Source organism: Mycteria americana, chromosome 9, assembly GCF_035582795.1.
Source record: "Mycteria americana isolate JAX WOST 10 ecotype Jacksonville Zoo and Gardens chromosome 9, USCA_MyAme_1.0, whole genome shotgun sequence".
In the NCBI taxonomy this organism is placed as follows: domain Eukaryota; kingdom Metazoa; phylum Chordata; class Aves; order Ciconiiformes; family Ciconiidae; genus Mycteria; species Mycteria americana.
The window spans coordinates 11,439,363-11,466,782 of record NC_134373.1 but is presented as its reverse complement, the minus strand read 5'-3'; the positions used below and the strand labels follow the sequence as shown (position 1 = coordinate 11,466,782).

Genomic DNA, 27,420 nt, shown 5'->3' with positions numbered 1-27,420 from the left:
GTTTTTCAATTTCTGCTTGCTTGCTGACACAGAGAATGGTTACACTACTATGAGAATTTCTGCTGATAAGAGAATACCTATAACCAATCATTTTATGGATTGCTAACTAGAATGGCCAGGAGCCAGACGCAAACAGTTTTTAATTAAAATTACTTTTTTCATCACTGCTGAGTGTCAGGACATTTGCTGAGTTTGCAGGGTGGGGGGGACAGACAAAAATTGTTCACTCAAAGACTGTATTTTGGTTTTCTGATTCTGCAGGATAGAGAATGCTATAGGGATTACAATTTTCAGATAGAGGTTTTAATCTGACTTATTGTCAATATTTTATTTGTGCATTACATGTATTGGAAAAATAACAATGTTTATACTGGATAGTGGTAGGATACAATCTTTTATATTAATCGGGAAAAGATTTCCCGTAATACAGAAGACATTGCATGTGAAATTAAAAAAAAAAAAAGTATATGTAGGGATCATACATTGCTGTATCAGAGTCATCAGATTGACCATAACTACAGCTATTGGTCATGATTACTTCTGCTTACCTTTTAGAAAGTCCGTTAACTTTCTAAGTAGCTACACAAGACAGTTTTACTCTGCAATATGGTTAGTAGGATCTTTTTTTAGATAACAGTTAATGTAAAAAATGGTCTTTTTGTGTCAATACTTTAGTATCTATTAATTGGCAATTTTTTATTTGAGTCACATTGAAACTAGTGTCTCAGAGCAATCGGTAGTCTGCCATGTAGTTGATTCTAACAGCATCGGGCCTGTTAAGGAACTTGAGAAATAGTGTTGAGTGGTGGGTGTGTGTTTTTTAAAAATTATTTATTTAATCTATAAAATTAATGCCTTGTTTCTTAGGAAGGGCATTTACAAACAAAGATGATCAATGCTGGACTGAGGTATGGATACGAATATCTGGGCAATACCCCTAGGCTGGTTATTACTCCACTTACAGACAGATGCTACAGGTAAAACTGCAAGTTACTAAATGTACTGTATTAGCAAGAATTTATTTAGTTGAGATATTGTAATTAGTCCTGGGAATAGATGACTCCAGAATTTTATTTTTTATGTTCTAATAGGCATAATTACAATAGGATTCATTTCTTTTGGTGGAATACAATTGGTCCTGTATGAATATTTTAATTTAAGTTTGTGATAAAGTTAATCTTTTGCGACACTATATTTAGTGATAAATTACAAGAGGATTTAGATTTAGAAAGTGGAAGGTAAGCTATTCTCTATTGTGAACTTCTAGTAAACTTCATACATCACTGCACATTTGTAAACTAGAGCTGGGCAGAAGCAAGTGAACTTGTAGCATCATAGGAAAATGCAGACATGAAACAAATTTTTAAAAGTTTCTGTTAAAAGTTAGAGCAGCTGAAAAAATAACATGAAAATTCATACAATGTTTTTTTTTCTATTATTTTATTTCCAGAACCCTATTTGGTGCACTACACCTACATCTTGGAGGTGCCCCTGAAGGTCCTGCTGGAACTGGAAAAACAGAAACTACAAAAGATTTAGCAAAGGCTGTAGCTAAACAGTGTGTGGTTTTCAATTGTTCTGATGGATTGGATTACCTTGCATTAGGAAAATTTTTTAAGGTTTGGATAAATCTTGAGGGTCATATTCTCAATTATATTAAAGCCCTTTAATTATTTTGGCACTTGAAGTGGTCTTAAAGTATTGTAAATGTATCTTTCTCCACTTCCAGGCCGCTATATAATGCTAGTATTGTGCAGATAGGTCTTACTATAAGTAAGAATCTAACCAAGATATCAAAATATTTTTTATGTGCTTTGAAAATGAAATAAACCATAATGATTTTATTTGCTTTAAATAGACAACATAGATGCCATTTCAATGAGTGCATTTTTAATTGCAAATTTTAGGGGACTTGAGGTTTAATCTAAACTCTAAATAAGGTGGTAGGAGTCATTATATTATATAAATCAAGCATATATTCATTTCGATATTATCCTGAGTAGATAGCTCTGTATTGTGAAAATCTATCCTGAATGGACATCTGTGTCTTATAGTCCAGTGTCCTGGTTTGGACTGGGATGATACAAAAATAGAGCAAGTATGCTTTCCTCCCTGGCATTATTTTTACCTTCTGAGTCAGAAGTGGCATTGGAATGATGTGATTTGTCTTCAAAATTCAACATGATGGTATTTCACCAAAATAAGCTAAATTAAATGCTTTTCTTTAGAATGATGAAAGCAAAATTCTATGTCTTAAATGGGAATTTTAGAATTACTGTTAACAAAGCATGAAGTGCCATTGAAAGACTACCAGTGCTGCAGAGACGGTACGGTAGCATTTGGGGAGCATATCTCAGAAAAGACTTATTAATTAACCAGAACTCTAGGAAAAGAGAATTATTCTTTAGTTGCACTTTAGGTAATGTGGTATGCCATAAGATGACATAACCAAACAGTTGATTTTACCCGTGCAGAAGTCCTTATGTTGCCTTTTGTCACTGTGAACCCTGTTAGCATAGATGCAAAAGAAGAGTAGGGTTTTTGGAGGCTTGTTTATTGCTAAAATCTTTCCCCTTGTCCAGTTGCAAAATACTGACTATAAAGGTAGAACATGCAAGATGTGTGTATTTGATAGGCACTTTGCATATGACAGAAGAATTAGGATTTTGGATTAGTTTGTACAGGTTTTTGTCTTAATTTTTTTTTTAACAAGCAAACAGTTTTTAAATTTCTGTAATTCTTTTTGAAACAAATTCTAGCTGGAGTGATTTTGTTTGGAAGTTAGTGCTCTGGATCATGGATATAAGTCCTTTCTTTGCACATTAAAATTTTTCTTATTGCAGAATTGTTTTGATCAGCATGTCCAAAATAAGAAGTTACCTATTAATTATTCATATGTCTGTCTCTTCTAGGGTTTATTGTCTTGTGGGGCATGGGCTTGCTTTGATGAATTCAACAGGATTGATTTGGAAGTACTCTCTGTGGTTGCTCAGCAGATTTTTACTATCCAAAGAGGTAACCTGTTATTTTAATTGTATCTTTCACTTACATGTGACAAAGAATAAAGACACAACAAAACCTGCCCAATAATGATGTTACTTTTTATTTCTCTATAGGCATTAATTCAGGATCTGATTTGATAGTATTTGAAGGAACTGAACTGAAACTGAACCCTACGTGTGCTGTCTTCATTACCATGAATCCTGGTTATGCTGGGCGTTCAGAGCTTCCTGATAATCTTAAGGTATTATAACACTTGTAATTTTATTACTTTTAATAGCTAATACAGAAAGTAAAAAAAGAAATCACTTTTTGCCTAATATAGAAATTATTAAGAATATTTAATACTGGTTACCTTCAGTTTTTGATTACACTAGTGTAAAAATAATCTTCTCTCAGAAGAAAAAGAAATTTAAAAGGATAATTAGACTGAAAAACAGGAATAAACTGAATTTTAAGATGTCAGGAAGTGGTTGCTTGATTCAAAGTCTGACTGTCAGGTTAAAAAAAAATACCAAACAAATTTGTGTGTTTCTTGGCTAAGCACCTGAAAGTTCAAAAATTAAAAGGAACGCTTTATAGTGTACAAGCAGTGAATGATATCTAGATACTGAATAAAAATGTGGTTTTTTTATTAATTTCTGTTTTTTCTGATCTTTTGGTTTGATCTGAAGGGACTTGTGGTGTTTTTAATGTAAGAGATTTCTATTCTGTTTATTATTGAGTGATTGTTACAAGAGTGCTACGTCCTTTCTTACCCTTTAAATACGTTTGTCCTATGTCCATAGAAGGAAAAGGAAATCTGAGCAAATATCTTGATAAATTAATAAAAACAGAAAAGTACAGTCTTTGTAAACAGTTCTCAGACCCGTCTGGGAAGTTTACTCACTAACACATAGTATGAATACAAGATTCAAAAACACTGCTTGTATAGATGAAAGGGGATAATCTTAAAAACTTTCTGGTAGAATATGAAAAGTAGCGAAAGTTTTGTCTGTCTGAAAGTATCCCAATGCTTGTTTGGTAGAACGATGGTAAAATTGAAGCATAGGCTGCAGCTAAACACTGCTAGTAGGAGTCTGACAGCATCAACTATTTTGTGGTAGTTGTATTGCACTCCCCTATTCCTTCTAGAGCTTGTGGTGTTTTATGTGTTTTTGTTGTTAATCTTGAATGATGAAGACCTACAACCATGAATTGTCACAATGGAAAATAAAGTATTTCTAAGTGTTTATGGAAAGCCATTAAGTATATTGCAGTCATAATTGTAATAGTTAAATTTGTCTGTCACTGTATTAATGAAATAAAGAAAAAAATAGTATTTTATGTAATTGTAGAAAAAAGTTGTATATAATAATGTGGTATAATTTTTTTCTGATGTGATTTTTCATATGTATGTTTAATAGGCTCTCTTTAGAACAGTAGCTATGATGGTTCCTGATTATGCCATGATTGCAGAGATTGTTCTGTATTCTTGTGGTTTTGTTACTGCTCGACCTCTATCTGTAAAGATTGTAGCTACATATCGTCTGTGTTCAGAGCAGTTGTCTTCTCAGCACCATTATGATTATGGAATGAGAGCTGTGAAGTCAGTACTCACTGCTGCTGGCAACCTGAAGGTAAATGACTTTTTGAATTTTCTTTGTCATCCAATAACTTAGTAACGTGTCCCTTTCATAACAGAAGGTACACTATTCTACATAACAGCAAGTAGCTGTTTAAAAATTCATTCTGTGATACCTATGAAAATGAAATGGATATGTATTGGGGCATAAGCTGAGGAAAGTCAAGAAGAGATAAAGCTGCCGGGCCATTCACCACATCACATGTCACTGAATGGCGTGCCTATTAAGTGTGCTGATTATCTTTCAAGAATTCTAGTTAAATGCAAATTTACTGAGTTGTTTGGCTTGTTGGCTACTGCTTTGCTCTGCTTTTCTTATCAGGTTCAGATGCCTTGTATGTGAACACTTTCCAGTAACACACCGGCTAATATCTGCCACATGTGACTTTGATCACTCTTTTATCTTTAAGAAAAATGGTGTAGGATGTAGTATTTTGGTTTGGCTTGCATTGTGGATGAATGCATACATTTCACTAAGAAACTAAGCTGTTGTTTTATTAATTCAGTTACTTTTATTTAGGTAGACTAGTATAGTTTACAATTCTCTTCCATTCCTCTTTTTTTCAACCTATAATCCTATTTTAAAAAACCCCTACAAAACCCAAAATCAGTAACTAAGCTATGTATTGTGGCAAAAGAGGCACATATTTCTTTTTAAATTTTTTTTTAATAACCTGGGAGAGAGATCTATATGCAAGCTTTTAGATTTTCGACTTTGCTGAAGGCGGATGTTTTATGTCAAAGTAGGGAAAAGTATCCTCCTTAGGAAGAAAAGGAATACGTCTTAGAAAGAAAAAAAAAAATCAATGGTTTGGGAAAAAATGTCATATCAAATTTATAGTAACACCCATCACTGGACATAAACTAAAGTGAAATTGGCCTGACTATAGAAATCTACTGCAAACACCTTGAAATGAATGTATAAACATACATCCAGAACATATGTTGTTATCGGTGGACCTGAACCTGCCAAAATAATTGCACAGATACACAACAGGGAATGTTCAGTAGAACAGGCAAGTTTAACATCTGTTTTTTGAAACTATAAAAATTAACTAACACTATTTTATATTTTTTAGCTGAAATATCCATTGGAAGATGAAGAAGTTTTGCTCCTTAGATCCATTACAGATGTCAACCTGCCTAAATTCTTGTCTCATGATTTACCACTTTTTGAGGTAGAAAACATACAGATTTTTAGTAATGTAAAGAGGTCGCTAAAATTACAAGTTGATAAAAATACTATATGAGAGGTTTATCAGAGAGGTGGACCAAAAACTTTTTTAATCCAGCCTGTAATAATTTTAAAACTTAGTCTTAACTGTTCCTTCATAGCAAATATAGCAAGCGTTTGGGTTTTGGTAGTTTAGACCAATGCAAGTTTCTGCCAAGACTACCGCTTGAAATGGTAACATACTATTTTTATATATCATGTATTCAAGATTTCAGAGTACCTTATAAATATTCTTATGAAATAGGTAGGTACTAATAGTGTCCTCTTTATAAGAGAAAATTTAGATTTTCATTTAAAATGTGCAAAACAGTAAATAGACCAAGTGGCCCACATTCTTTCTTGTCCTGAGTTGATCTCAGTATGGAACTGAGCTGGAGAAAATGAACTGTAACTTGCTCCTCTGATTTATAGGACGCACTAACACAGTCAGTCTGTGTCCTAATATGTGCCATTTGGATTGGATTTCTAATCTGTTGCTGCAGGATAGGCGTGTTTAATATACCTCTGATTGAACCAGACATGCCCAATGCTAATGTGAGCTGTGAACTTCATTACAAAAAGTTTGCAGTCTTCTTTGGCAGCTGTGAGATTTGTGTGTCCTGTTAGAAAAAGAAGAAGGGATCTGTGCTGGTGTATATAGAAGTTTGGAAACTGTGAAAACATTGTCCTTCATGTGTACCTTTTTAAACATTAGTGGAAAGATCTTATTTGGAAAAAGAATTGTTTCTTCATATACAGCCATGGCAACTTGTGTGCAATTATACACTCACAACGTCAAAAACTCTCACGAGTTGTTTTGGATAGTAATAGGTATATTTTAGCAGTCATATTAGTTGCAATTATATTTTCAGTGCATAATACTTATTTTTGTGTAATTTTATAATGGAATAAAATGAGGTAATTTCTGTAAGAAAACATCCATGAGGGCATGAAAGTAATATGGAGGCTCTTTCCTTTAGGAAGTTTAAGAAAGAGCCTTAGAAATCCGAAGCACGGAAGAGGTAATTGCCTTGCCCAAAGTTATATGAAAACGTAATGAATTAGAAACTGAACATATGTCTCTGGACACTGTTACTCTAATCTAATTAAAATTCTGCCTAACTTACACACTTGTTCCTGAAAACAAGTCATAAGCATGAAGGTAGATTTTCATAAATTTTGAAATAATGGAAATAAATTTAGAGAAGTTGTCTCGGAAAACTGCAGCATCTTCACTAGTTGTTTCTGTAAGTTTCAGTGTTTAAGAATAGCAATGTTAAGAATTTAGTGTACAGAAATTAACTCTATATTTATGAAGTAATACTATATATTTTTCACTTTCATAGAATAACAAATATATGTTGATTTAGAGATGAAATAGCCTTGCACATACTAATATTTTGCTTGTTAGCATATCCCAAAACCATGAAAAATTTTATAAGTTGAAGATGGGAAGTATCACATTAGCGACTTGTAAACAGCAAAAGAAGGCTAAGGAACGTAAGGCTAATAAATAGAATTAAAGTAGATTATTATGTCGGTACAGAACAGATGCATGTTACAAGTAAAAACACTGACAAATGAGCATGACGCCACAATGTCACTGTAATTAGTTATCCATTGTGGGACAGATTTAAGGGTTAACAGTAGGTTAGGCCTAGAGTATGTGGGAATTGTAATAGCCTAATTCTGTTAGTTCTCCAATAAAGTAGCTTTGTTTGAAATTCTTACTGGATACAGAAAGAATTATAAAAGGATTTAAGTTCAGCAGTAGTAAGGTAATTTAAAATTTTAAATATGATTTTAAGAATTATTTCCTTTTTTATTATGAGAAATATTAATTTCTTCCCTCAATTTATATATCACGCTTGAGAGAAATGCGGAAACACCCATGTCCTCCCTCATTCATTTTCATTTTGCTGGTTTTGCCTTCGTTGTTCAGGTCTCCAGTGTAGTCAAGTACATCTAACTTGAGATATACAGTAACTCTTTTGTGTTTATGTAGGAGCATGCAAATGATACATGCTTTCTCGGTCTTGTTTTGCTCAAAGCTCTGCTTCACTTTTGTTTAAATTATTTATGGTCCATCCAGATTTTTGGATCTTGATTTTTAACACTTAAAAAAAAGATTTTCCTTTAATACTATCCTGTAGTATATTTCATTGGGCCTGTCATAAAGTCTTTGGGCCCTAGTAATGGGTTTGTTTATAAAATTGACCCTGCTTTGTTGTGGAGAAGACAGTTTTGCCCAGCAGTACAACTTATGCTGTGATACTAAATTGTTTCTTTTAATATGGTATTCTTCCATTTCCCCATATTTGTCATCCATTTTGTAAGAACGAAATGACTAATAGATTCCCCCCCCCGCCCCCTTATCTTAGTTACAAAATCTAGTAGGCATAGAAAGACCATACCCTATCACAAGTATATAAATCGTTAATCCTTTAACAGAGAGTGTGGAGAAAAAGTGCAGGAGATGAATGACCAATAGAAATTTTACATCAAATGTGTTTCAGACAAGAAAAGCTGCTCACCTTGAACACAGCTTGATATTTCTACTTGGGAAATATGATTATTTTCATTGGAAAAGCCCTGCTTTTGTCATAGTCAAGTGTAAAACATGCTCCTGGTAGCACAGAACATTAAACATATTTTAATACACTTTGATAAAACAAACACTTTATGGTCGGGATGTGGTATGTTCATTAACATGTTAACAGTGGAAGCTAACAGTGCTAAAAGAAAATCAAGGCACACAGTAGAAGGAAACCAACATACATGGTAACAGGAAAAATGTCAAAATAATGTGATTCTAAGTTCACCAATAGTTGCTGTCATTGTCATTTCTAAAGAATATGTTTTATTTTGGATATTTTTTGGTAATCTTTGCTTCCAAGTTGATACTGAAGGTCTGTCTAATCGAAATGATAACCCAGAGATTCTTTTTCTCATTTGTAACATCTTCAGTTTATTCTGTATCTTTCTTCTTTTGTGGTAAGCACAACTGCAGGATCTTTGCTTTTAAATTTAGATTTCAGTTAATTATTTTTCAGTTATTGAGGAAAAAAGGTAAACGCTTTCTCCACTTTCTAACCACAAGTTTTATAAACTAGTTTAATAAAAGCTAATGTTTGTCAGGAAAGAATATGCTTAGATAGTTAATCCCTTCTCTATGTGCCCAGGTAAACATGAAAAAGATACATGAAATAAATATAAACAATAAATTACAAAGTCAGAATTTTGGCTCGGACAAGGGTGACGTATGAAATTCATAATTATTTTAATCAAAATAGTTATTAGTCTACTTCGTGTCAACAAAGGGTTGATTGCATGAGTGTCAAACCAAATTACTGTGAAAATAAGTGTACTTTCTAATTAATTGTTTGGATAGGGTATTACTTCTGATTTGTTTCCTGGTGTGAAGCTACCAAAACCAGACTACAATGACCTATTGGAAGCCATCAAAACAAACTGTGATGCTATGAATTTGCAAATGAGTGATGTATTTACTATGAAGATCCTGCAGATATATGAGATGATGATTGTGCGTCATGGCTTTATGATAGTTGGAGAGCCTTTTGGGGGAAAAACATGTGCATATCGAGTTCTGGCAGGAGCATTGGGAGACATATGTGAGAAGGTATCTAAACATTTTTATAAATATTTCTGGTGAAAACTATTTTCAAACAAATTTTATAAACATATTTTAGTATTTATACTGAATACAGAATTTACTTTAAGGAACTTAAAAGTATAAGGAGAAGCTAAAGAATTTGATTGAGAAACTTATATAAGATAGGATGACCCAACTTTAAATATACACACTTCATTCATTTCATACATTTCTACACATGGCATTTTCTCTAAATTCTTTCATTGGATTGGACAAGGAATGAATTAGCTACTTGAAATTTTATGATAAACTGTTCCTTGTGAAAGCTTTATGCCAGATTTCCAACTTATTCACATGAGAGCTGCTGAACACTCTTAACAGAGATTATTCAGTTTAGAACTACACCGAACAATGGATCTGCTTCATAAACTTACACAAAGTCTTGAACATTTTCTGGTAAGAATACAATAAACCCATGTAAACCCAGAAACTAAATAGTCTCAAATTTTGATTATTTTTGAAACAAGGGTATTTCAAATTTTCAGAAAAATTTTGGATCTGAAACAAATCCAAGATCTGTTCTGCTAAATAACTTCTCACCTGACATAGACGTGGGTAATAATTGTTATCTGTGGAACATTTAAGTGGGCCAGTAGTATAGCTATACTAAATCTTGCCCAAATTCAAGCCATCAAAATATTTATTTCTCATATGGGATCTCTGCAGTCCTGCCACTTGGGCTGCGGAGGCTTTTGCAGAATGATCTAATCATAGTTATTGTCTTTAGTATTCTGTGCTCTAAGGACCTCTAGGTTCAGTCTAGTCTGATCTGCTAGGATGGAATGTAAACCCAGTACAAGGCACTTTTGTATCTGTTTCTGAAATGTTTAGGATTTGAGACTTGAGAGGTCACTGGCCCACTCAGTGAACTCCAGGCATCCTCAGAGAAAAATAGTAATAACCATGAAGCATAAGTGATATTCAGGACACTGAATTTCTTCAGGCTGGCTGACCAGAAACACACGACCAACCAGCTTAGCAAAACTATTTCATTTTCTTAATGGTGATCTTCAGGCAGGCACTGTGTAGATATCAGCAAGAGTAAACTGGCTAGACTTTCACATTGGTATTGCTATCAAACACAACTCTATTCTTACAATCCTTTATTAAAGCTGTTACTTAGTTGCTTCCTATATTATAGGTTAAATTGTGAAGCTTTTGCTTTAGGTATGTAGGAGAAATTCTATTCCTGCCTGTCACTCCAATAAAACAATATTTAACTTTCTGCTTTTCCTTTTAATTCAGAGTGAATCATTGTCCACTCCTTCCCATTTCTGTTTGTCAAGGAAAAAAGTTATGTGGCAGAGTAAGAAATTTTTACCTGATGATTTTCTTCCTGTTAGCTCAGCTTCTCAATCAACTCTAATGATTAATTTAATGGTCATCACACCTATTGGAGCTTTTTTCCTTGTCGTCCGTCCCCCTCCCCCCCCCCAAAAAAAAAAAAAAGAACTCGTATCCAACTCATCAATAAAGTTTCATTTTGGTTATGATAACAATTGCTTTTTAGGAGGATTTTTATGATCTTGAAGAAAATCTTCACATGGGTCTGAACCGATTAGTGTTTAGTTCTGGGAACTCTAGCAGCTGTATTGGGACTATATCTGAATTTTATAATTAGGGGGCATTGTGATGAGTAAGATGAGAAGGAGAGATTTGTGATGAATGAGGTAAGAAGCTGCTAACATAGTACAAAAGAAAATTGTAAGGTACTTGCAAATCTTGAAGATTATAAATCTAAAATTTTGTCATTGCAACAGTGTTTTAATTTTTTAGCTGGGCAACTGTGACAAAGTTGCTGTACTCAGTTGTTCTTTTTTTAATTGTATTTTTGTCATGCTTGTGTGTTTGCTGTTCACATAACATCTTCTTGGAAAGAGTTATAAGCTATCTGTTTTCCCCTTTCTTTAAATATTGCATTTCCCTCTCAATATTCACTTTGGTGAAATAAAAAAGTATGTTAGAGTGAATTATAATTCAATACACACTGTCAGAAAAAGAAGTTGTACTCATTTTTTATAAACATACTTGTTTCTCCTTTGAAATAGTATAATAAAAATTCCTGTATTTTATATTTCATGAGGGGAATCAAAGAAAGATTATGTGTGTCTGTGAGAGGAAGGCAGTCAGAACAGGCACGAAATGATGCCGAACTCCTGATTTCTTAGTTCAAGTTCATAAACAATAGGGCTGCTTTTGGAAGGAGAGAGGTGTTTTTCTTAAATGAGGGACACATGTTTCTTATATTTTAAGGCTATAGTGAGTAGGCATTCAAATGAGTGTTTGCAGTTTGTCGCTTTTGCTTGTAATTCGTTCCTGTGGAAGAGTGTTTTTCAGCCACCTGATCTCAGATGCGTGCAGTATTAAATGTCATATTTAGTCACAAGGAGAGAAGAAAGAATCAGTTGAAGTTTAATTAAAAAGTAAAATTAGATATCTTTACATAGTTTAAGTAAAAAAAAAAAAAAACCAAAACCCCAAACCAACTTCATAACGTCATTTTGACATCAATCTCAGAAATTTACCAAGGCAGTCATATTTATTCCTTAAACATGGGAAAAATGGGATAGAGACACAAAAGGGCTTGGCCTGTTGTAATCGCTGTACATGTAAGAATAGAACTTGGGTCTCTTGATTGACTGCCTGATTTCCAGTTCGCTAACATTAAAAAAAAAAAAAAAATCCGTTTTAATTTATCAAGCCACTGTTCAGTATTAAAATTAGACTTCCAGCTACATATGATAAAGTTGGGATAATTGTCTTTAGACACCTGTAAACCATCTTTCAAGTATAATAGGTGTAATGTCTTTCCTGCTGTAAACTGATGAAATTTTAATGAAGATTTAATAATATATAACTGTAAAATTCAAAATAAATGGCATAATAAATCGCATGTTTGGTGTTAACAGATTTTATTACTTTTGTGTCTTCAGGGGCTGATGGAAGAAAACAAAGTTCAGATCACTGTTTTAAATCCCAAATCCATAACAATGGGTCAGCTATATGGACAGTTTGATCCAGTGTCACATGAATGGTCAGATGGCATCCTAGCAGTGAGCTTCAGAGCATTTGCTTCTTCCCCAGTAAGTGCTTAAAAGACTTAGAGCATTTTGGGAAATGACTTTTCAATTTATACATTTTAGATTTTAATTCCATGTAGTTTGCACAACCATTGTGGGGTTCATATGCTTAATCATTTGAATACAGAGACTGCAGTTTGGCTTGATTGTAGTATGCTCCATGCAAAATTCTTTTTGGATGCTGGTGAATTAAGATTTGTATTTCAGCAGTCCTTATGTGAAGATAAATTTTTGTTTGTTTGCGTATGTTATAAATAAATGAATATTTAATCTTTCTACCATATTGTTGTTCCTTATTTTGTCTGATTATGGCCCAAATCTGTTCTGTTTATGTATACGGGCATTTTGATGTTTATTTTGGAAGAAACTGCTGTCTGAGTGTGGCTTATGGCTGACCTGCCATTAAAGTCCATTGAAATATTTTCACTAAGTATAATAAAAGATGTATCTACCTGACAGACACTTTACTTTTTTGCTAGTGATTGAAGTATTGGACTCTCTGCGCCTATAAACTTACATAAACTAATAGTATATTGAAGTTGATCAGTGCAAAGTTCACCATCTCTAATAACATCTGCAGAACTGTGCAACTGCTTTGTATTTTCCTATAAGAAATATGATTAATACCTGTTACTATTTGCTTATATTGTAAAAAACCAGACGTATTATAGTTAGATATTACCATATTCTTTAAATTAGTCCTAGTGACTTTCATGGCGAGCATGCAGTAGGTATTACTGATGAGTAGTAACTTCTTGTATTAATGGTCTCACTGTATCATAAGTCAAAGTATTTGAATATGTTGCATTTTGACCAAAGCAATGTACTGCATTGCAAGTATAACTGAAAGAAACCAGTCAAAAATATTCATCTTCTATAGCTAACACAGTATATGCTTTAAAGTTATAAAACTAAATTGTGAATATAGATTGTGATTTCAGAAACTGCTTGTGAATACAACTCTGTACTCCCAATAGTTTCAATTATTTTTTGTGGAAAATAACTTTAGATCTAAAATATGTATTTTACAGTAAACATAATAAAATAAATTGCAAATATTTGAATAAAAATATTTTCTGCAAACCAGACTCCAGACAGGAAATGGCTGGTTTTTGATGGGCCAGTGGATGCAGTATGGATTGAGAATATGAATACTGTGCTTGATGATAATAAAAAGTTGTGCCTTATGAGTGGAGAGATCATCAAAATGTCACAGCAAATGAGTCTTATTTTTGAACCAATGGATTTAGAAGTTGCTTCTCCTGCTACTGTAAGTACCTGTCTTTGAAATACTGATTACAAATGTGATATATATTATTGATTGATATAATGATTACATTATTGTGATATATATTCTAATTTTTTTAAAAGATACTTAACTGAGAATAGTAATTATAAGTTTGCTATTTCTTTGATATATGTTTAAAGTAAAGAACATTGTAGCTTGGTTTTCTTGTTTAAATTTTTCATAATCTTACAATATGATGTGAAAAAATACATATTTACACATGTAATGTAAATTACATATACAAGAAGACCCTGTAACTGTTCAGAGTCAGGCCCTTGCAAGTGCCTGGCAAGAAAAATAAAATCATTCATGCTCTAATCTTTCATTTCCCGGACAAATTCTGGGAAAACCAACAATCACTGCATTTCTGGCACCTGTCTATATTTATCACACCTATTTTTTTCTAATGGCATTTTGTGGAATGCAAAAATTTTCTCTTGAACATGAATAGAGGTTCAGATAATAATATAAACAGAACAAAATATCTGCATAGTCATACTGGGAAAGAATTTTTACTTACAAATTACAGAAAACTTAATTAAAAATTGTTAGGCACTCTAGTAGTCAGTTTGTTATCTTTTGTGATAATAAAGCCATGTTTGAAACTCATCTGTCTCAGGGCTTGCAGAACCCCACTGTACACTTTATACCTGCTTCTAATAGTCCCAGAAGCTGTATGTTATAACACTGAATGTTAAGTTCTTGTAGATAGGAAAAAAACTTTGGAGATCGCATAAGATGACATGCACCTGTTTCTTTCTTTATTTTTAGGTTTCAAGGTGTGGTATGATCTATATGGAGCCCCATATGTTAGGCTGGAGACCATTAATGATGTCTTGGCTAAATACAATGCATTCAGGAATCAGCTGTATGCATAAAGAATTTATAATAGGCCTGTTTGACAGAATGGTTCCGCTCTGTCTTGAGTTTATTAGGAAATACACAAAGGTAGGATAAAGAACTTTTCTGAGAAACTAAGAGTGTATGAATTATTTTCACTTCCAAGTGCCAAAGGAACAAATTGTTTTATTTGGACCATATTAATTTATATTTATTAATTCTTAAAAACAGCTGTTAAGATGAAGGCTGTGAGCAAGGTTTCTGTGTGTATTGTTCAACTTGCTTCTGAATGTATTTTAGACATATTTATCCTACAGTATTTTTTTTATCATCACAGTGAGGAAAAAGACCCACCATCTAGCAGTCTTTTTCCAGTAGTAAAACACACCTGCAACTGAGAGTGTTTCTTCTTTCTTTTCAGGAACTTTCTCCTACTTCAGATACAAACTTAATTCGATCACTAATGAATCTGATGGACTGCATGATGGATGAATTTGCTGATGAAGCCAAAATTAAAGCTATGAATGACCATGACATTTTCTCTTGGCTTGAGGTAGGCAGTTTGTTTAACGTATAGAATAGGGAATTCCAAACCAGGCTTTAGTGAAATGGACTTCACAAGCACTAAAACCTATATTTCATTATTAGAATGCATATTTTGTAATGTCCATTGAGGAAAATACTACCACCTTCTTTATAACTGATACATAGTTGAGTCTGATGTGTTTTATCTCTTGATATAAATTTAATGATTGTTATACTAACCAGTCCAAATTGCATATAATTCTTCAGTTTCTGGTATCTCAGTTTATTACTAGTTAGATCAATGCTATCCAAGGATTACAATTCAAGGAGACCTCTATTAACAGACATAGCCATCACTTGTATGAGATAGGCCTTTGAATAACAGAAAGATAATCTAAATTGTTCTGGAATAAAAAGCAGTCTACGCTTGAACTTTCTCAAAATAACGGCTCTGCACTCAGCAGGTCAGGCATTTTGCTGCACGACAAAGGTGATCAGATGCTGATAGTTAACACAAATGGTGTTTTGTTTTACCAGCAGCGTGGTTCCATACTGTATACATAAAATCAAGTTGGTCCAGTGTAATTCTATTGTGATTTGTAGCAAAGATTTCTTTGACTTCAATGAGTAAGAACTTTGTAATATGCAGGTACTGAAGTTACATTTTGTTTTTTTCCAACTCCTAGGGTATTTTTTTATTTTCATTGATATGGTCTGTAGGAGCTAGCTGTAAGGAAGATGATCGACTGAAATTTGACAAAGTTGTGCGAGAAATGCTTAATGGACCAATTAGTGAGGAGGCAAAAGAACGATATAAATTGTTGAGCAGTATTGATCAACAGCCTTCAAAAGCTTTCACAGTCCCATTTCCAAAAGAAGGAACAGTTTATGATTATTGGTTTGTCAAAAAGGTGAGGATTGCAAATAAGATGTGGACTTCCATTTTGAAGTAATCTTTTATGAATGCTACAAGGTGTGTATTGTTACTGTGAATTTGTTTCTGCTGCCTGATTCTTTTACCATTGAATAGGCCAGACATCCATCCTTGCACGCTAGTGATGGTCTAGTGTTCTCGCTGCGACTTGCAGTACCAAAGCCTGTCTTTTTGGCTACCAGAATAATTGCCTGTTGTGGCAGAACAAGTTTGCAGAAAATCTCAACTTGTTATTTTTTTTCTCTTATTTTTTTATTCTTGATTTCTTGCAAGATTATTTTATTTTGGATTTCAGCCCTTTTCTTAGGTTGAGGAAGCACTTGATATACTTTAGGCCATTTCATTACTGTAGTAGGCTACTTTTGTGCCTCCTCTTCTCTGCCTCTTTTTCCTGGGATTAAGATGTGAATCCATGATGCATCTTTCCTGCTGGAGAAGAAAACCATGCTCCAGAGACTCCAAGATAAAATAAATGTACCTCTTTTTTTTTTTTTTGAGTTTGTCATTCCTATGAAGTCCTGTTGCAGTACAATGAGAATTACTTTGTCTAGATTTCAGCTCATGCGTGATTACTGCGTCTTGCCAAGGAAAGTGGCTGGGATTTCAATCAGCAGTAAAGGCTTTGTCTTCTGATCATAATCCATAAAAACATGTTCTTCCAGTAAAGGGGGTTTTGTGTTCAGAGGTCGAAATATGCCCCCTCTAAGAAAGACTTAAGGAGAGAGCAATCTCTAGGAATTTCATATGACTTTTATCTCAAGATAGAAATTCTTTTGGATAGGATAGAACATACAGTTGTTTCAGGGCTATTTACAATTTTTAAAAATCTCCTTATATTAATTTGCTGCTGGAGAATTTTGACATCTTTTAAGATTCCTCTAGTAGGCTGATCTAAAAGAGAAAGCTTTGTTGTGGAGCTTCACACTAAAATTAATCTGCCCTGAAATTCCATAGTTTGGAAGTATTTTTTATGAATGAGAGTCTGTGAAAAGGCTGACTATGCTTTTTTAGTTTTAGTGATTAAATTTATACAGTAATTTCATATTTTATTACATATTTATATACTATATATAAAGTATATAAAAATATATGTATTTTTCCATTATATATATATAAAATATATGTACAGATATAAAAGGTAAGATAAAGTCCTTGTCTGTCAGTAGTTGCATGCTTCAGGCACAGGTGTTATGTTTCTTTTTAAGTACTCTCAAATGAAAGCACTGCATTCTGAAACAAAGATATGAAATTATTTTTTAATCCTTTTAAAAATTGGTTGATAACCCCATCTGTTAAGTTATAGAACTTTGTTTTTTCTATTTCCATTTGTTCTATGCTGTTTTTTCCTTTTATTTTAAATATATGACTTTCATGTAAATTAAAATAGGGAGCAGGAATTTGGGAACCCTGGGTGGAAACACTCAAATTAGCTCCTCCTATATCTCAAGATATGATGTTTAATGAAATAATTGTACCGACTCTGGATACTGCTCGATACATGGCATTGATGGAATTGTTGACAGTGCATCAAAAACCTTCTATATTTGTGGGGCCAACAGGAACTGGAAAAAGTACCTATATTACTGTAAGTACTTTTAATCTGACATTAGATATAGTTATAAAACGGGTAAAATGAGGAATAATTTGATAACATTATTTTTAAAAAGGAAAATGAGACATGAATTGTTGGATATTATGAAATGAAATTATGGGCAACTAAAATGCAGTTGCATAGCAAAAGGTGGCAGTTTTGCTGTTTTGGTTTTTTTTCTTCTCTGCACTTCCAGACTAAATTCTTAAGAAGCACCCAGATATCCACTGGAATAAGCTGCTAATAGAATCCAAACAGGACTATTCAGTTTGGTTCCTGTGTTGATTTACTTGGCATTGTGATTGTAGATATACTTGGGATAGTCCACACAGACACTGGTACACAAAAGACTAAACCATTTAATGAGACATCCAGTCAGGATTGCTCAAAACAACAAGAAAAGAAATGCATATGTCCTAGAGTTAGAAGCAGCAAAAATGTGCGCTGCTGTTATTGTGGAGAAGTTTAGTAGATAACCTTTTCTAGTCAGGTGCTACTATGGCAGTTCCATGCACTGGAAAACAGGGAAGAACAAGAATTTTGTCACTGAAAGAAATATGAAGGCAAAAAATTAATAGCAGTATTACCAAAGAATTCTTTATAGGAAAAAACGATAGTGAGAAGGGGAATTGGTTAGTCAAGATCTTCCCAGGCAGTTTTCTTCAGATAACTAGTTAGCTAGATCCAGTCATTACAATGAAAAGCAGCTGCCCATTTCAAGAGAAATACATTTTAAATCAAAACAATTTTATGTCCTGTTTTATAGAATGCCAAATATTCTTTACCCATCTTATTCTTGTCTTTGAGAGAAAATGAAAAAGAAGCACAAATAATAATGATAATCTAATTTGACTTTAGCTTTTGGCACTACACAATTTCTGTTATTTCTGAAACAAAATCTTGGCAAAATACTAATACTTGATCTAGTTATAGGATTTTTAAGCTCGATATAATCTTCCTGTAGAAAGGAAAAAAAGGACAGTTTTTTTAGTATATAAACAGTTAATGGTTTCAACGCAAGTCTCATTTTCTAGGAAGTAGCAACGTTGACAATTGTTTAATATTTAAAGAAGTTATGTTATACATTGGTATCTCAAATCAGCCATCTTATCTAGACTAATATTATATTGTGTATTTCTGTATTTGACACACACAATACATTAAAAAGACTATTAAGGTAGTAAAATGGAGAGTTCAGAAGCTAATAAATTCTACCTTATGCAATAACTTGACATCTTGTATGCATTCATTATGATAAACTCTTGAATTGCATGATCATACACTCTAAGTATGATTCTCTAAGTAAATCATAAGACAGAAGAAAGAAGCTGTTCCTCTGAGCAGTACAAAATCGATTTTATTTGTTCTTTTTTCCTGCAGTATGTCTTTTTGTAGACGATTTTGCTTCTGTTGATTGCTCCAGTGCAATCAGCATGTGAAGCCTGTGTACACTCAATTGTTTTGCAGAGGGAGCAAAACTTGAAAGTTATGTAAGCAGATAAAATAAATTTGGATTCATAGTCTTGAATCTGTTATCTTTCCTTCCTTTTGTGTGATAAAAATTAACTGTGAAGTTACTGACTAAGGATTATTTAACTTAGTTTTGTTTTTAAGTTACTTTTCTGGAATAATTTTGAAGAAAATAAATATTAAGAAAATAAATATTAAGACTGGAAGGAGATCTGTTCATAAAAGACTGTTCCTGGAATATTGATGTCGGAAATGTAATAAAGCATAAATAAAACATTTTTATATAATGAAGAATATGACTAGTTTCTACTGCCCAGTTAATTTCTGGGGTGATAGTTAAGAGTGTGATATTTCTTGGGAGTTCAGAACTGATCAAAAGAATAAAAGACATATGGCCATGGAATCACATTGCTCTATAGTTTCAATGAGTTGTCATTGTTATATTTTTGTGCAGCAGCTCAGATTTTTTCCTTCAAGGATAGAGATTAAACATTTTTTCTGCTGAAAAGACTGTATGGTCTGGAAAGTCCCAACAGCTGTTGGCAGAGATTAGACTAGTCATTAGAGACATTACCTTATATGCAATAATGCTCTGTAGCAACTACTGGAAAAATGGAAGGGTATCTTCCCCCTGCGGGTTTACTCACATGTGGGTAAGAAATGAGTCCCATTCAGTCTTACTTGAAATGCTGACTTTGATCCAGATTTCCCCCAGAGGTTAAATTGCAGCTAATGTAAGGGATTTTGGAAGGTAGTTAGCACTATAAAACACTACCAACCTTGATGGTAAAGCTTATCTTTAGATACTCTTGCTGTGCCCTTCAAAGGAATTATTCCTGGAAACTATTCAAAACTAGGCATAAATATTTGGACCTGTGGATACTTTTGCAAATTTGGGTGTGGATTAGTACAGGCAATATATATATATCAACTCTAATTAGTACTATGAAGTATTTTGTGTGCAAGATATTAACATGCTGAATTTATATAATACAATAGGTAGATTTTTTTTTTCTGAGAAAATGTGAAAATGTCTATATTGGAGGTAGAAATTTTTCTCTGACAAATTAAGTTTATTATGTTTTGAATTATTCAAGAATATTGGTTTATCTGATGAAATATGATTATTAGAGTTCTCTTAGAGATAAATTACTACTTTATAATTTTAAAAGAAATAAAAATGGTACAAAAATATCTATCTGTTTGATTGCTATTTGCTAAAGTGCTGTAAAATTTATCTATATAGTTTAACTTTCTTGTCTTCACAATTCTTCCAGAATTTTCTTTTACATAATTTGAATAAAGAAGTCTACAAGCCACTGCTCATTAACTTTTCAGCACAAACTACAGCAGCTCAGACTCAGAATGTTATAATGTCCAAGCTGGACAAAAGGAGAAGAGGAATTTTTGGACCTCCTCTTGGGAAAAGAATGGTAACTTATATATTTCTATATGTAAATAAGTGTTTAAATGCAAACAAATATGTAAATGCATTTTTTTGTCAACTGATCACAGCTGATATCAAGAAAGGATGCTCAATTTGAAATAAACTGTCAGAGTTCTAATTCTTCTAATTTAGATCCTCATGTTTCTCTTCTTTCTCCCTTCTCCCACTAACATGCATCCTGTTTTAATCAACAGAAGAAAATGTGATATATGATATGAATAACTGTGAACAGCATTGTCATACTTCCCCCTCCGTATTTTGTGATATTATCCTTGAGATAAGAGTTTTGTATGGGTAAGCTTGTTGCTGACAGCATAGCTCATAACAGTATTGTGGTTTCAGAGTTTTATAGAAATCTCAAAGTGAGATCATGTAGGGTTTGTCACTTGTTCAAGGCCTGGATCTCATATGTTGTGGAGAAATTACAGAAGCTTGTTCAGCCCTCAGATTATTACCTCTTGTTGCTCATCTACATGGGCATCAGTGAACTGTGAAGAGAGATGTGGAATATATCAAAAGGGATTACAGACCTCTGGGGGCAAAGGAAAAGGATATAGCAACCAGGGTGGTGTTCTCCTTGATCCTTTGGATAGAGGGAAAGATAAGGTAGGAGTGGATGCAGACTGCCAGTCCAAGGGAAGTGATTACTCCTTTTTACTCAATGCTTATTAAAATGGAATACTGTGTTAAGTTTTGGACCCTCCAGTACAGGAAGAATTTTGATAATTCAAGCAGATTAAGTCACTAGTAGTGTACCCCAGGGGTTGATACTGGGGCCAATACTGTTTAACCTCTTCATTAAGGATGTGTATGCTGGGACAGAGTGCACCCTCAGCAAGTTTGCAGATGGTACAAAACTGGAAGGAGTGGCGGATACACCAGATGGTTGTGCTGGAGGCAATGCTTCTGCTCTACTTGGCACTGGTGAAGCCACATCTCGAGTGCTTTGGACAGTTCTGGGCTCCCCAAGTACACGAAAGACACAGACTTACTGGAGTGAGTCCAGTGCAGGGCCACAAAGATGATTAAGGGACAGGAGCATCCTTCATATGAGGAGAGGCTGAGAGAGCAGGGACTATTCAGGCTGGAGGAGATAAAGTGGCTCAGCAGGGACTTATCAATGTGTATAAATACCTGATGAGAGAGGATGAAGAAGAGGGAGCATACTGTTCTCTGACAGGCTGAGAGTCAATGGGCACAAATTGAAACACATAAGATTCCATCTGAACACAAGAAAACACTTTTTTATTGTTAACTTGGTCAAACAATGGAACAAGTTGCTATGGAGGTTGTAGAGTCTCCATCCGTGAAGATAATCAAAACCTGACTGAACATGGTCTTGGTCAGCCTGCTGTAGCTGGACTAGATGATCTCAAGAGGTCTCTTCCAACCTAAACAATTATGTGAGTCTGTGAGATTGAGCAGAGGACCACCAATATCACCAGGGGACTGGAGCACAAGCCCTGTGAGGATAAACAGAGGCAACTCGGCTTGTTCAACCCAGAGAAGGAGAGAAGGCTTTAGGAGAACCAAAAGCAGCTTCCCAGTACCTATGAAAAAGTTAAGATGAAGCCATGCTTTTCACTGGGGTGCACAACAGGAGAATGAGAGCAAATGGTGGTAAAGAGAAACAAGGGAGGCTTTGACTGGATGTAAGGAAAAAACAATTTGCTATGAGGGTAATTAAGAAGAGGAACCCAGCCCAGAGATGCTATGGCATCTCTGTGAAGATTTTCAAGATCTGACTAGAATAAAGTTCTCAGGAAGCTGGTATGAAACCAGTATTGAGAAATCAGCTTTGAGCATGAGGTCGGACTAGATGAACTCCAAGATTCCTTCAACCTGGATAGTTCACTTGTTTTGGAAGTATTAAAGGAGATTTGAATCTTTTATCTTTTTATCACTGATGCCTGCCAAACCCTTCAAGATCAATGGAGCTCCGAGTACTCAGAAGCTTGAGAAGCATATTAGAGTAGATCTCTTTTTCTTTTTTTTTCTGCAGTGAGCCAATCCTTTTGCAAGGAGTTATAATGAGACTGAAAAATGAAATGGAAGGAGTTTCCATTATCTCTTTTTTTTTTCAGCCCAGATTAAGGAAAAATTTAGTTTTAAGGAATATTTAAAAATTATTATGTTTAAAATGCAGTGATAGATGTGTATGATTTAATACTGGTACTTTTAGGGTGCCTATGGACTTTCTGTATTTGCAGCCTTATTTTTTCTTATTTTCAGTATTTCCTAGCCATTATTTAATAAATGCTTGTTATCAAGAGCAAAATGTGTTGATGTTAGAAGTTCCTTAAGGAATTACCCTTTAAAGTTGAAGTGTTTTAGGTCTTCCCCTGTCTCCCCCTCCAATCTATTCTTTTAAGATGTATTTTAGCCCAGTCTTAAAAATGTAAAGATACTTTGAAGGGATAAATTTTGTCTTGATCTGTATTAGTCAAGAACACTTCAAACCATTTCAGTATGTTGCCCAAATTGCAGTGCTAAATAAGATACAAGACCCATGATTTAACCTGTCTTTTGACCAAATTTCTACTCTGTATCAGTTAGAGAATGAGAAGAAAGGGGGATAAAATGCATAAATGTGTTTCTAGAACTTGCATCAGTTGCATTAGGTTAGTTGTGTGAAGATGTTTCCTGATCAACAGTGGCCTATACTTTAGGAACAGCAGCGCCAAGAAAGACGTAATGTTTAATAGATTTGAAAACAGAACCGTAGTCTCATTGAAGTTTGAGATTTTTGTGGGTCTTCTTGACTCCATCTTTTTTTCCAAGAATAGCCATGTTAGTAGTACAGTAAGGTTTAAGTAGCAAGTATTAGTTTACCATCTTTCATTAAATACACTGAGAAATAGGAAGAGAAGCACTGTTTTTCCCTCCTCCATAGGTATGTTTTGTAATGGCTTTAGAGTGGCACAGTTACTTCTTAAGTTTGAATTTTTATTTAACTCTGCAGCAACTCCGTTAAGAGCTTAGGGCTGCTTTTCAAAAACATGTATTTATGTGTATTACTCCCATTAATTTTAATGGGAGTGAATTGATGTGCAGTGTTTCCAGAATCAAGCGAAATGGTGGCATATATTCAGTAAAATAAATCAGTGCAAAATCCTTTATATTTTTCTTTTCAGGTTGTATTTGTAGATGATGTTAATATGCCAGCACGAGAGGTCTATGGTGCTCAACCACCTGTTGAATTACTACGGCAGTGGTTAGATCACTGGAATTGGTATGACCTTAAAGACTGCTCAATGATTAAACTTGTAGATGTTCAGATTGTGTGTGCAATGGGACCACCAGGTAAGAGATGTGTCTTATGTGCTTTTTCCTGTTTCTTTGGTTTCCAAAGGCTGAATGCTTATTGATGCATAGTTTTACATTTTGGGTCTTTCTGGCTAGGGATAGGACTCGAGGAACCCTTTCCTTGCAGGAAATGTGAACAGCAGTCATAGTAGAGTGGTTGAGGAGCAGCAGAGAGACTACACAAGCCTGCCAGGAAGAATTTTTTCTTTTCAGGAAGACAAGAATGTATCTACAAAGTGTTTATGAAATCCCTTTGATCTAATGAGACTGTCCATTAGCCTTCAGTCAATTTTATTCTTCTTTTCTAAATAGCACTGAGTGATGTTCTTAAGTAGATAAACCTTACGTTATTTGGCCAAAAAAAAAAGTAGTAAAGCATATGATGTAAAGAGGTCATTATATTTCTGACAGCCTGCATACATATTGACTATATGAGCTATTTAGTTAAAAAAATTGAGTCTGGCATATTTTATCAGTTAAAATGAGGAATTAATGTTTCTTTGATGCTGTTGTTTCTGCTTTTAAAGAATCTATACAATCTATTTCCTTCACTACAGCAGGAATCATGCAACAGAATTTCTTTTCACAGAATTGTTCACAGCCTTGTCTCTAACATACCACCTAAAAAGTTTGTCATAGCTGAGCACGTTTACAGTGTTTAATCTGGCTATGATTGGTGCTTTCCTTCTCTTTTCTGCTTCAGCCTCCCTGGACTTTCCTCCTTTCTTTTGTAGAGTTGTTTACACACACAAACACACACAAGAACATGCCAGTTCTTCTTCGCTGATACTACTTTTGTGTTTGGGATGGTGATGCATGCCCATGGGATGGGGTCCACTGCTGTTTCGCCCATCTGCTTTCCTAAAGAAGCAAACTGCTTCTTGCAATCATTTTAAATTAGAGGCAGTGTTCATCCACAGTTCAAACCACTTGATCTAAGTATCAGTCTGTGGAATAACTGAGCAGAAGGAAACAGAAAGAATTTTAAAATTTTACATCTTCATTTTCCCTAAAGCTTAGGTGAAGTCATGACTTGTACTATGTTCTGGCATAACTTAATTGCACAGGTGTTTGGGTTTTGTTTGTTTGTTTGTTTTACATCAGAGATAGCCAAATCTTGGAGGTGCTTTTTCTGTAAAGCATCTCTTCATGCTACATTCCTGTTCCAGGGTGATAGTGTAGAAGTGACTTTCAACTGCTCTGAAATTGGGTCAAATTTTCCTTTCCCAGGAGAAGTTTGTAGCTAATTTTGTTCCAGTACTCTTCTGGTTGAATGGTGAAAAATGGACTGATCCAATGTACAGGCGTTATGGTCCTAACTATTTGTGTCAAATATCACAACTCAGCTTCAGGCTGAAGAATTTATTTTAGTAGCTTTGTACAGGGAGCCACTTCCAGAACTCACAAAATTATATTCTCTTTTCCAGCCTGTGGGTTTTTTTTTTTTTCTTCTTCTAATAAGAAATGAAAATCTGAAATCTGTATGTATATATAGTGCTATTGAAGCAAATATAAAGCTATTTAAAGAACATTTAAAGCTATTTGGTTAAAGTTAGATTTAAAATTTATATTAGGAAAGGATTCTCTTTTGGGTAAAATGCATAATTATATCCCAATAGCTTGTGTAATTTTGCCATCAGTGCACATGTAAACCTCAAGAACAATTGTAAACTGCTGTGTCTGAGAGATGACCTTATTTGGGGTAGAAGGAAGTAGGATGAATAACTGGCCTATTTAGCAAAAAATACTGAGATTCCTCAGCAGATACTAGTAATGCATACACAGTTAAATATAGACAATCACTAGTTCTGCTTGCAGTCTCAGGTGGCTGAATGTGAGAAGACAGCTCCAGGCCAGGAGTCTTTTAGTTTCATTAGTGCAGGGTCACGCCTGAGCTACAAAGTCATGTGTTTTAAAAGAATTTACCATGCTAATTTGGTTGCCCTTAGCTATGCTCCTGATGTTAGGGATGGTAGATTGCCCACTTTTTAGCTACTTTTTTCTGATTTGCTGCTATAAGAAGGTTGAACACACTGTGCAGCAGCTTAACCCTGAATTCCAAACAGAAGGAGCAAGTATTCAATAAATTTCTGTTTTACATCCCCTTATTTCCATACATAGCTTCATTGTCCAAATCACAATCTAGTCATAAAAACTACTAACTCTAGAACTGGGATAAAATGTAAATTGAATAACATATACAGCATTACTTGTAGAGGCTTCTTTCATTGGGATGCTTTGAAAATCAAGAACATGGGTTTGGAGTTTATAATAAAAGTTTTCTTTTCTAATGGAAGCATAGTTAAAATAGTGTCAAATCTATCTATCTATAACTTGATGATTTCAATCTGTATTTTACAGACTATTGGTTACAGGAGAACAGATTGACACTGAACTGCATGTTGTTTTCATTAGGTTTATGACAAGGTGTGGTACTTTTCAATGTGAACCTGCTAGCTGAATCAAAGATGATATTAGAAAAAGAATTGCTAGGCTTTTACTGTTTTATTTTAAATTTTTCTGTTAGTTATCGTATTAATGCTTTCTAATATTTAGGCGGTGGTCGAAACCCAGTGACACCACGATTCTTGCGACACTTCAATACAGTTACTATTACTGAGTTTGATGATGAATCCATGTACACAATTTTTTCTAGAATCTTAGACTGGCATCTAACAGTATGGTAAGTGACCTTTATGTATTGGGAAAAATCAAAGTCAGTGTTTAAATTATGGTACTAGGAAGTCTCCAAGATACGTTTATAGGACACTGCTCTTGAAAAGAAATTATAATTCTTTATATCCTGTGCCTTTTGAGTTATTTGTTACTCCACAGAAATAGGGCTCATCTTAAAATACTGCAGTGGTAAAGTTCTTGTTCTGAAGTCTCTGAAGGTCAGAGGTTTAGGTTAGCTGAGGCTAATTCAGTTAGTTGAGATATTTCTGTAATACAGTATTTGATGTATAGTAAATAAGAATAGAATTTGGTTAGTCATTATTCAAAGAATAGAACTGGAAACTGCTCTTAAATTTCCTGTGGTTTGAGAAGGCTTACTCTTTCTTTGGCCTTTCACCACTGCCTAATTTTTAATTCCATTATTAGGAATGGACTTCAACTTTCATTGTCTATCCATCGTGACAGCTAAGCCCCAAAAGATGCTCATATCCTGTTTCCAGACCAACTTTGTGATTTGACAGCTTCTGACCCTTTGAGGGAGGGAGGTCCCAGAAGACAGCAAGGGCTATTTGACCTGAGTTCCCTGTTGCTGTTTAGTCATAAAAATGAGGGTGGGAAAGGGTATAATTAGCTGTCTAACATAGCCAACGTTGTCAGCATCTTCCACAGTTACTAGATTTGATTTGCAGAGTTAATCTGTTAATACAGTGAGAGAACTAAGATTTGTAAAACTGGCTGTGAGGAAGTATAATC

At 34.2% G+C, this 27,420-nt stretch overlaps 1 protein-coding gene across 2 annotated transcripts in view; it reads left to right on the top strand.

The window, feature by feature from the left end:
* Positions 1 to 27,420, top strand: part of DNAH7 (dynein axonemal heavy chain 7) — a 120,148-nt gene that overhangs the window by 41,387 nt on the left and 51,341 nt on the right. For both annotated transcript variants that reach the window (XM_075512168.1, XM_075512167.1), the window contains exons 23-38: positions 868 to 977; positions 1,451 to 1,619; positions 2,913 to 3,015; positions 3,117 to 3,244; positions 4,407 to 4,619; positions 5,704 to 5,802; positions 9,229 to 9,477; positions 12,444 to 12,593; positions 13,678 to 13,860; positions 14,650 to 14,826; positions 15,140 to 15,271; positions 15,930 to 16,154; positions 17,565 to 17,762; positions 20,516 to 20,671; positions 23,820 to 23,988; positions 26,548 to 26,674. In XM_075512168.1, the coding sequence (XP_075368283.1) occupies positions 868 to 977; positions 1,451 to 1,619; positions 2,913 to 3,015; positions 3,117 to 3,244; positions 4,407 to 4,619; positions 5,704 to 5,802; positions 9,229 to 9,477; positions 12,444 to 12,593; positions 13,678 to 13,860; positions 14,650 to 14,826; positions 15,140 to 15,271; positions 15,930 to 16,154; positions 17,565 to 17,762; positions 20,516 to 20,671; positions 23,820 to 23,988; positions 26,548 to 26,674 (2,588 nt within the window). The remainder of the gene's footprint in view (positions 1 to 867; positions 978 to 1,450; positions 1,620 to 2,912; positions 3,016 to 3,116; positions 3,245 to 4,406; positions 4,620 to 5,703; positions 5,803 to 9,228; positions 9,478 to 12,443; positions 12,594 to 13,677; positions 13,861 to 14,649; positions 14,827 to 15,139; positions 15,272 to 15,929; positions 16,155 to 17,564; positions 17,763 to 20,515; positions 20,672 to 23,819; positions 23,989 to 26,547; positions 26,675 to 27,420) is intronic.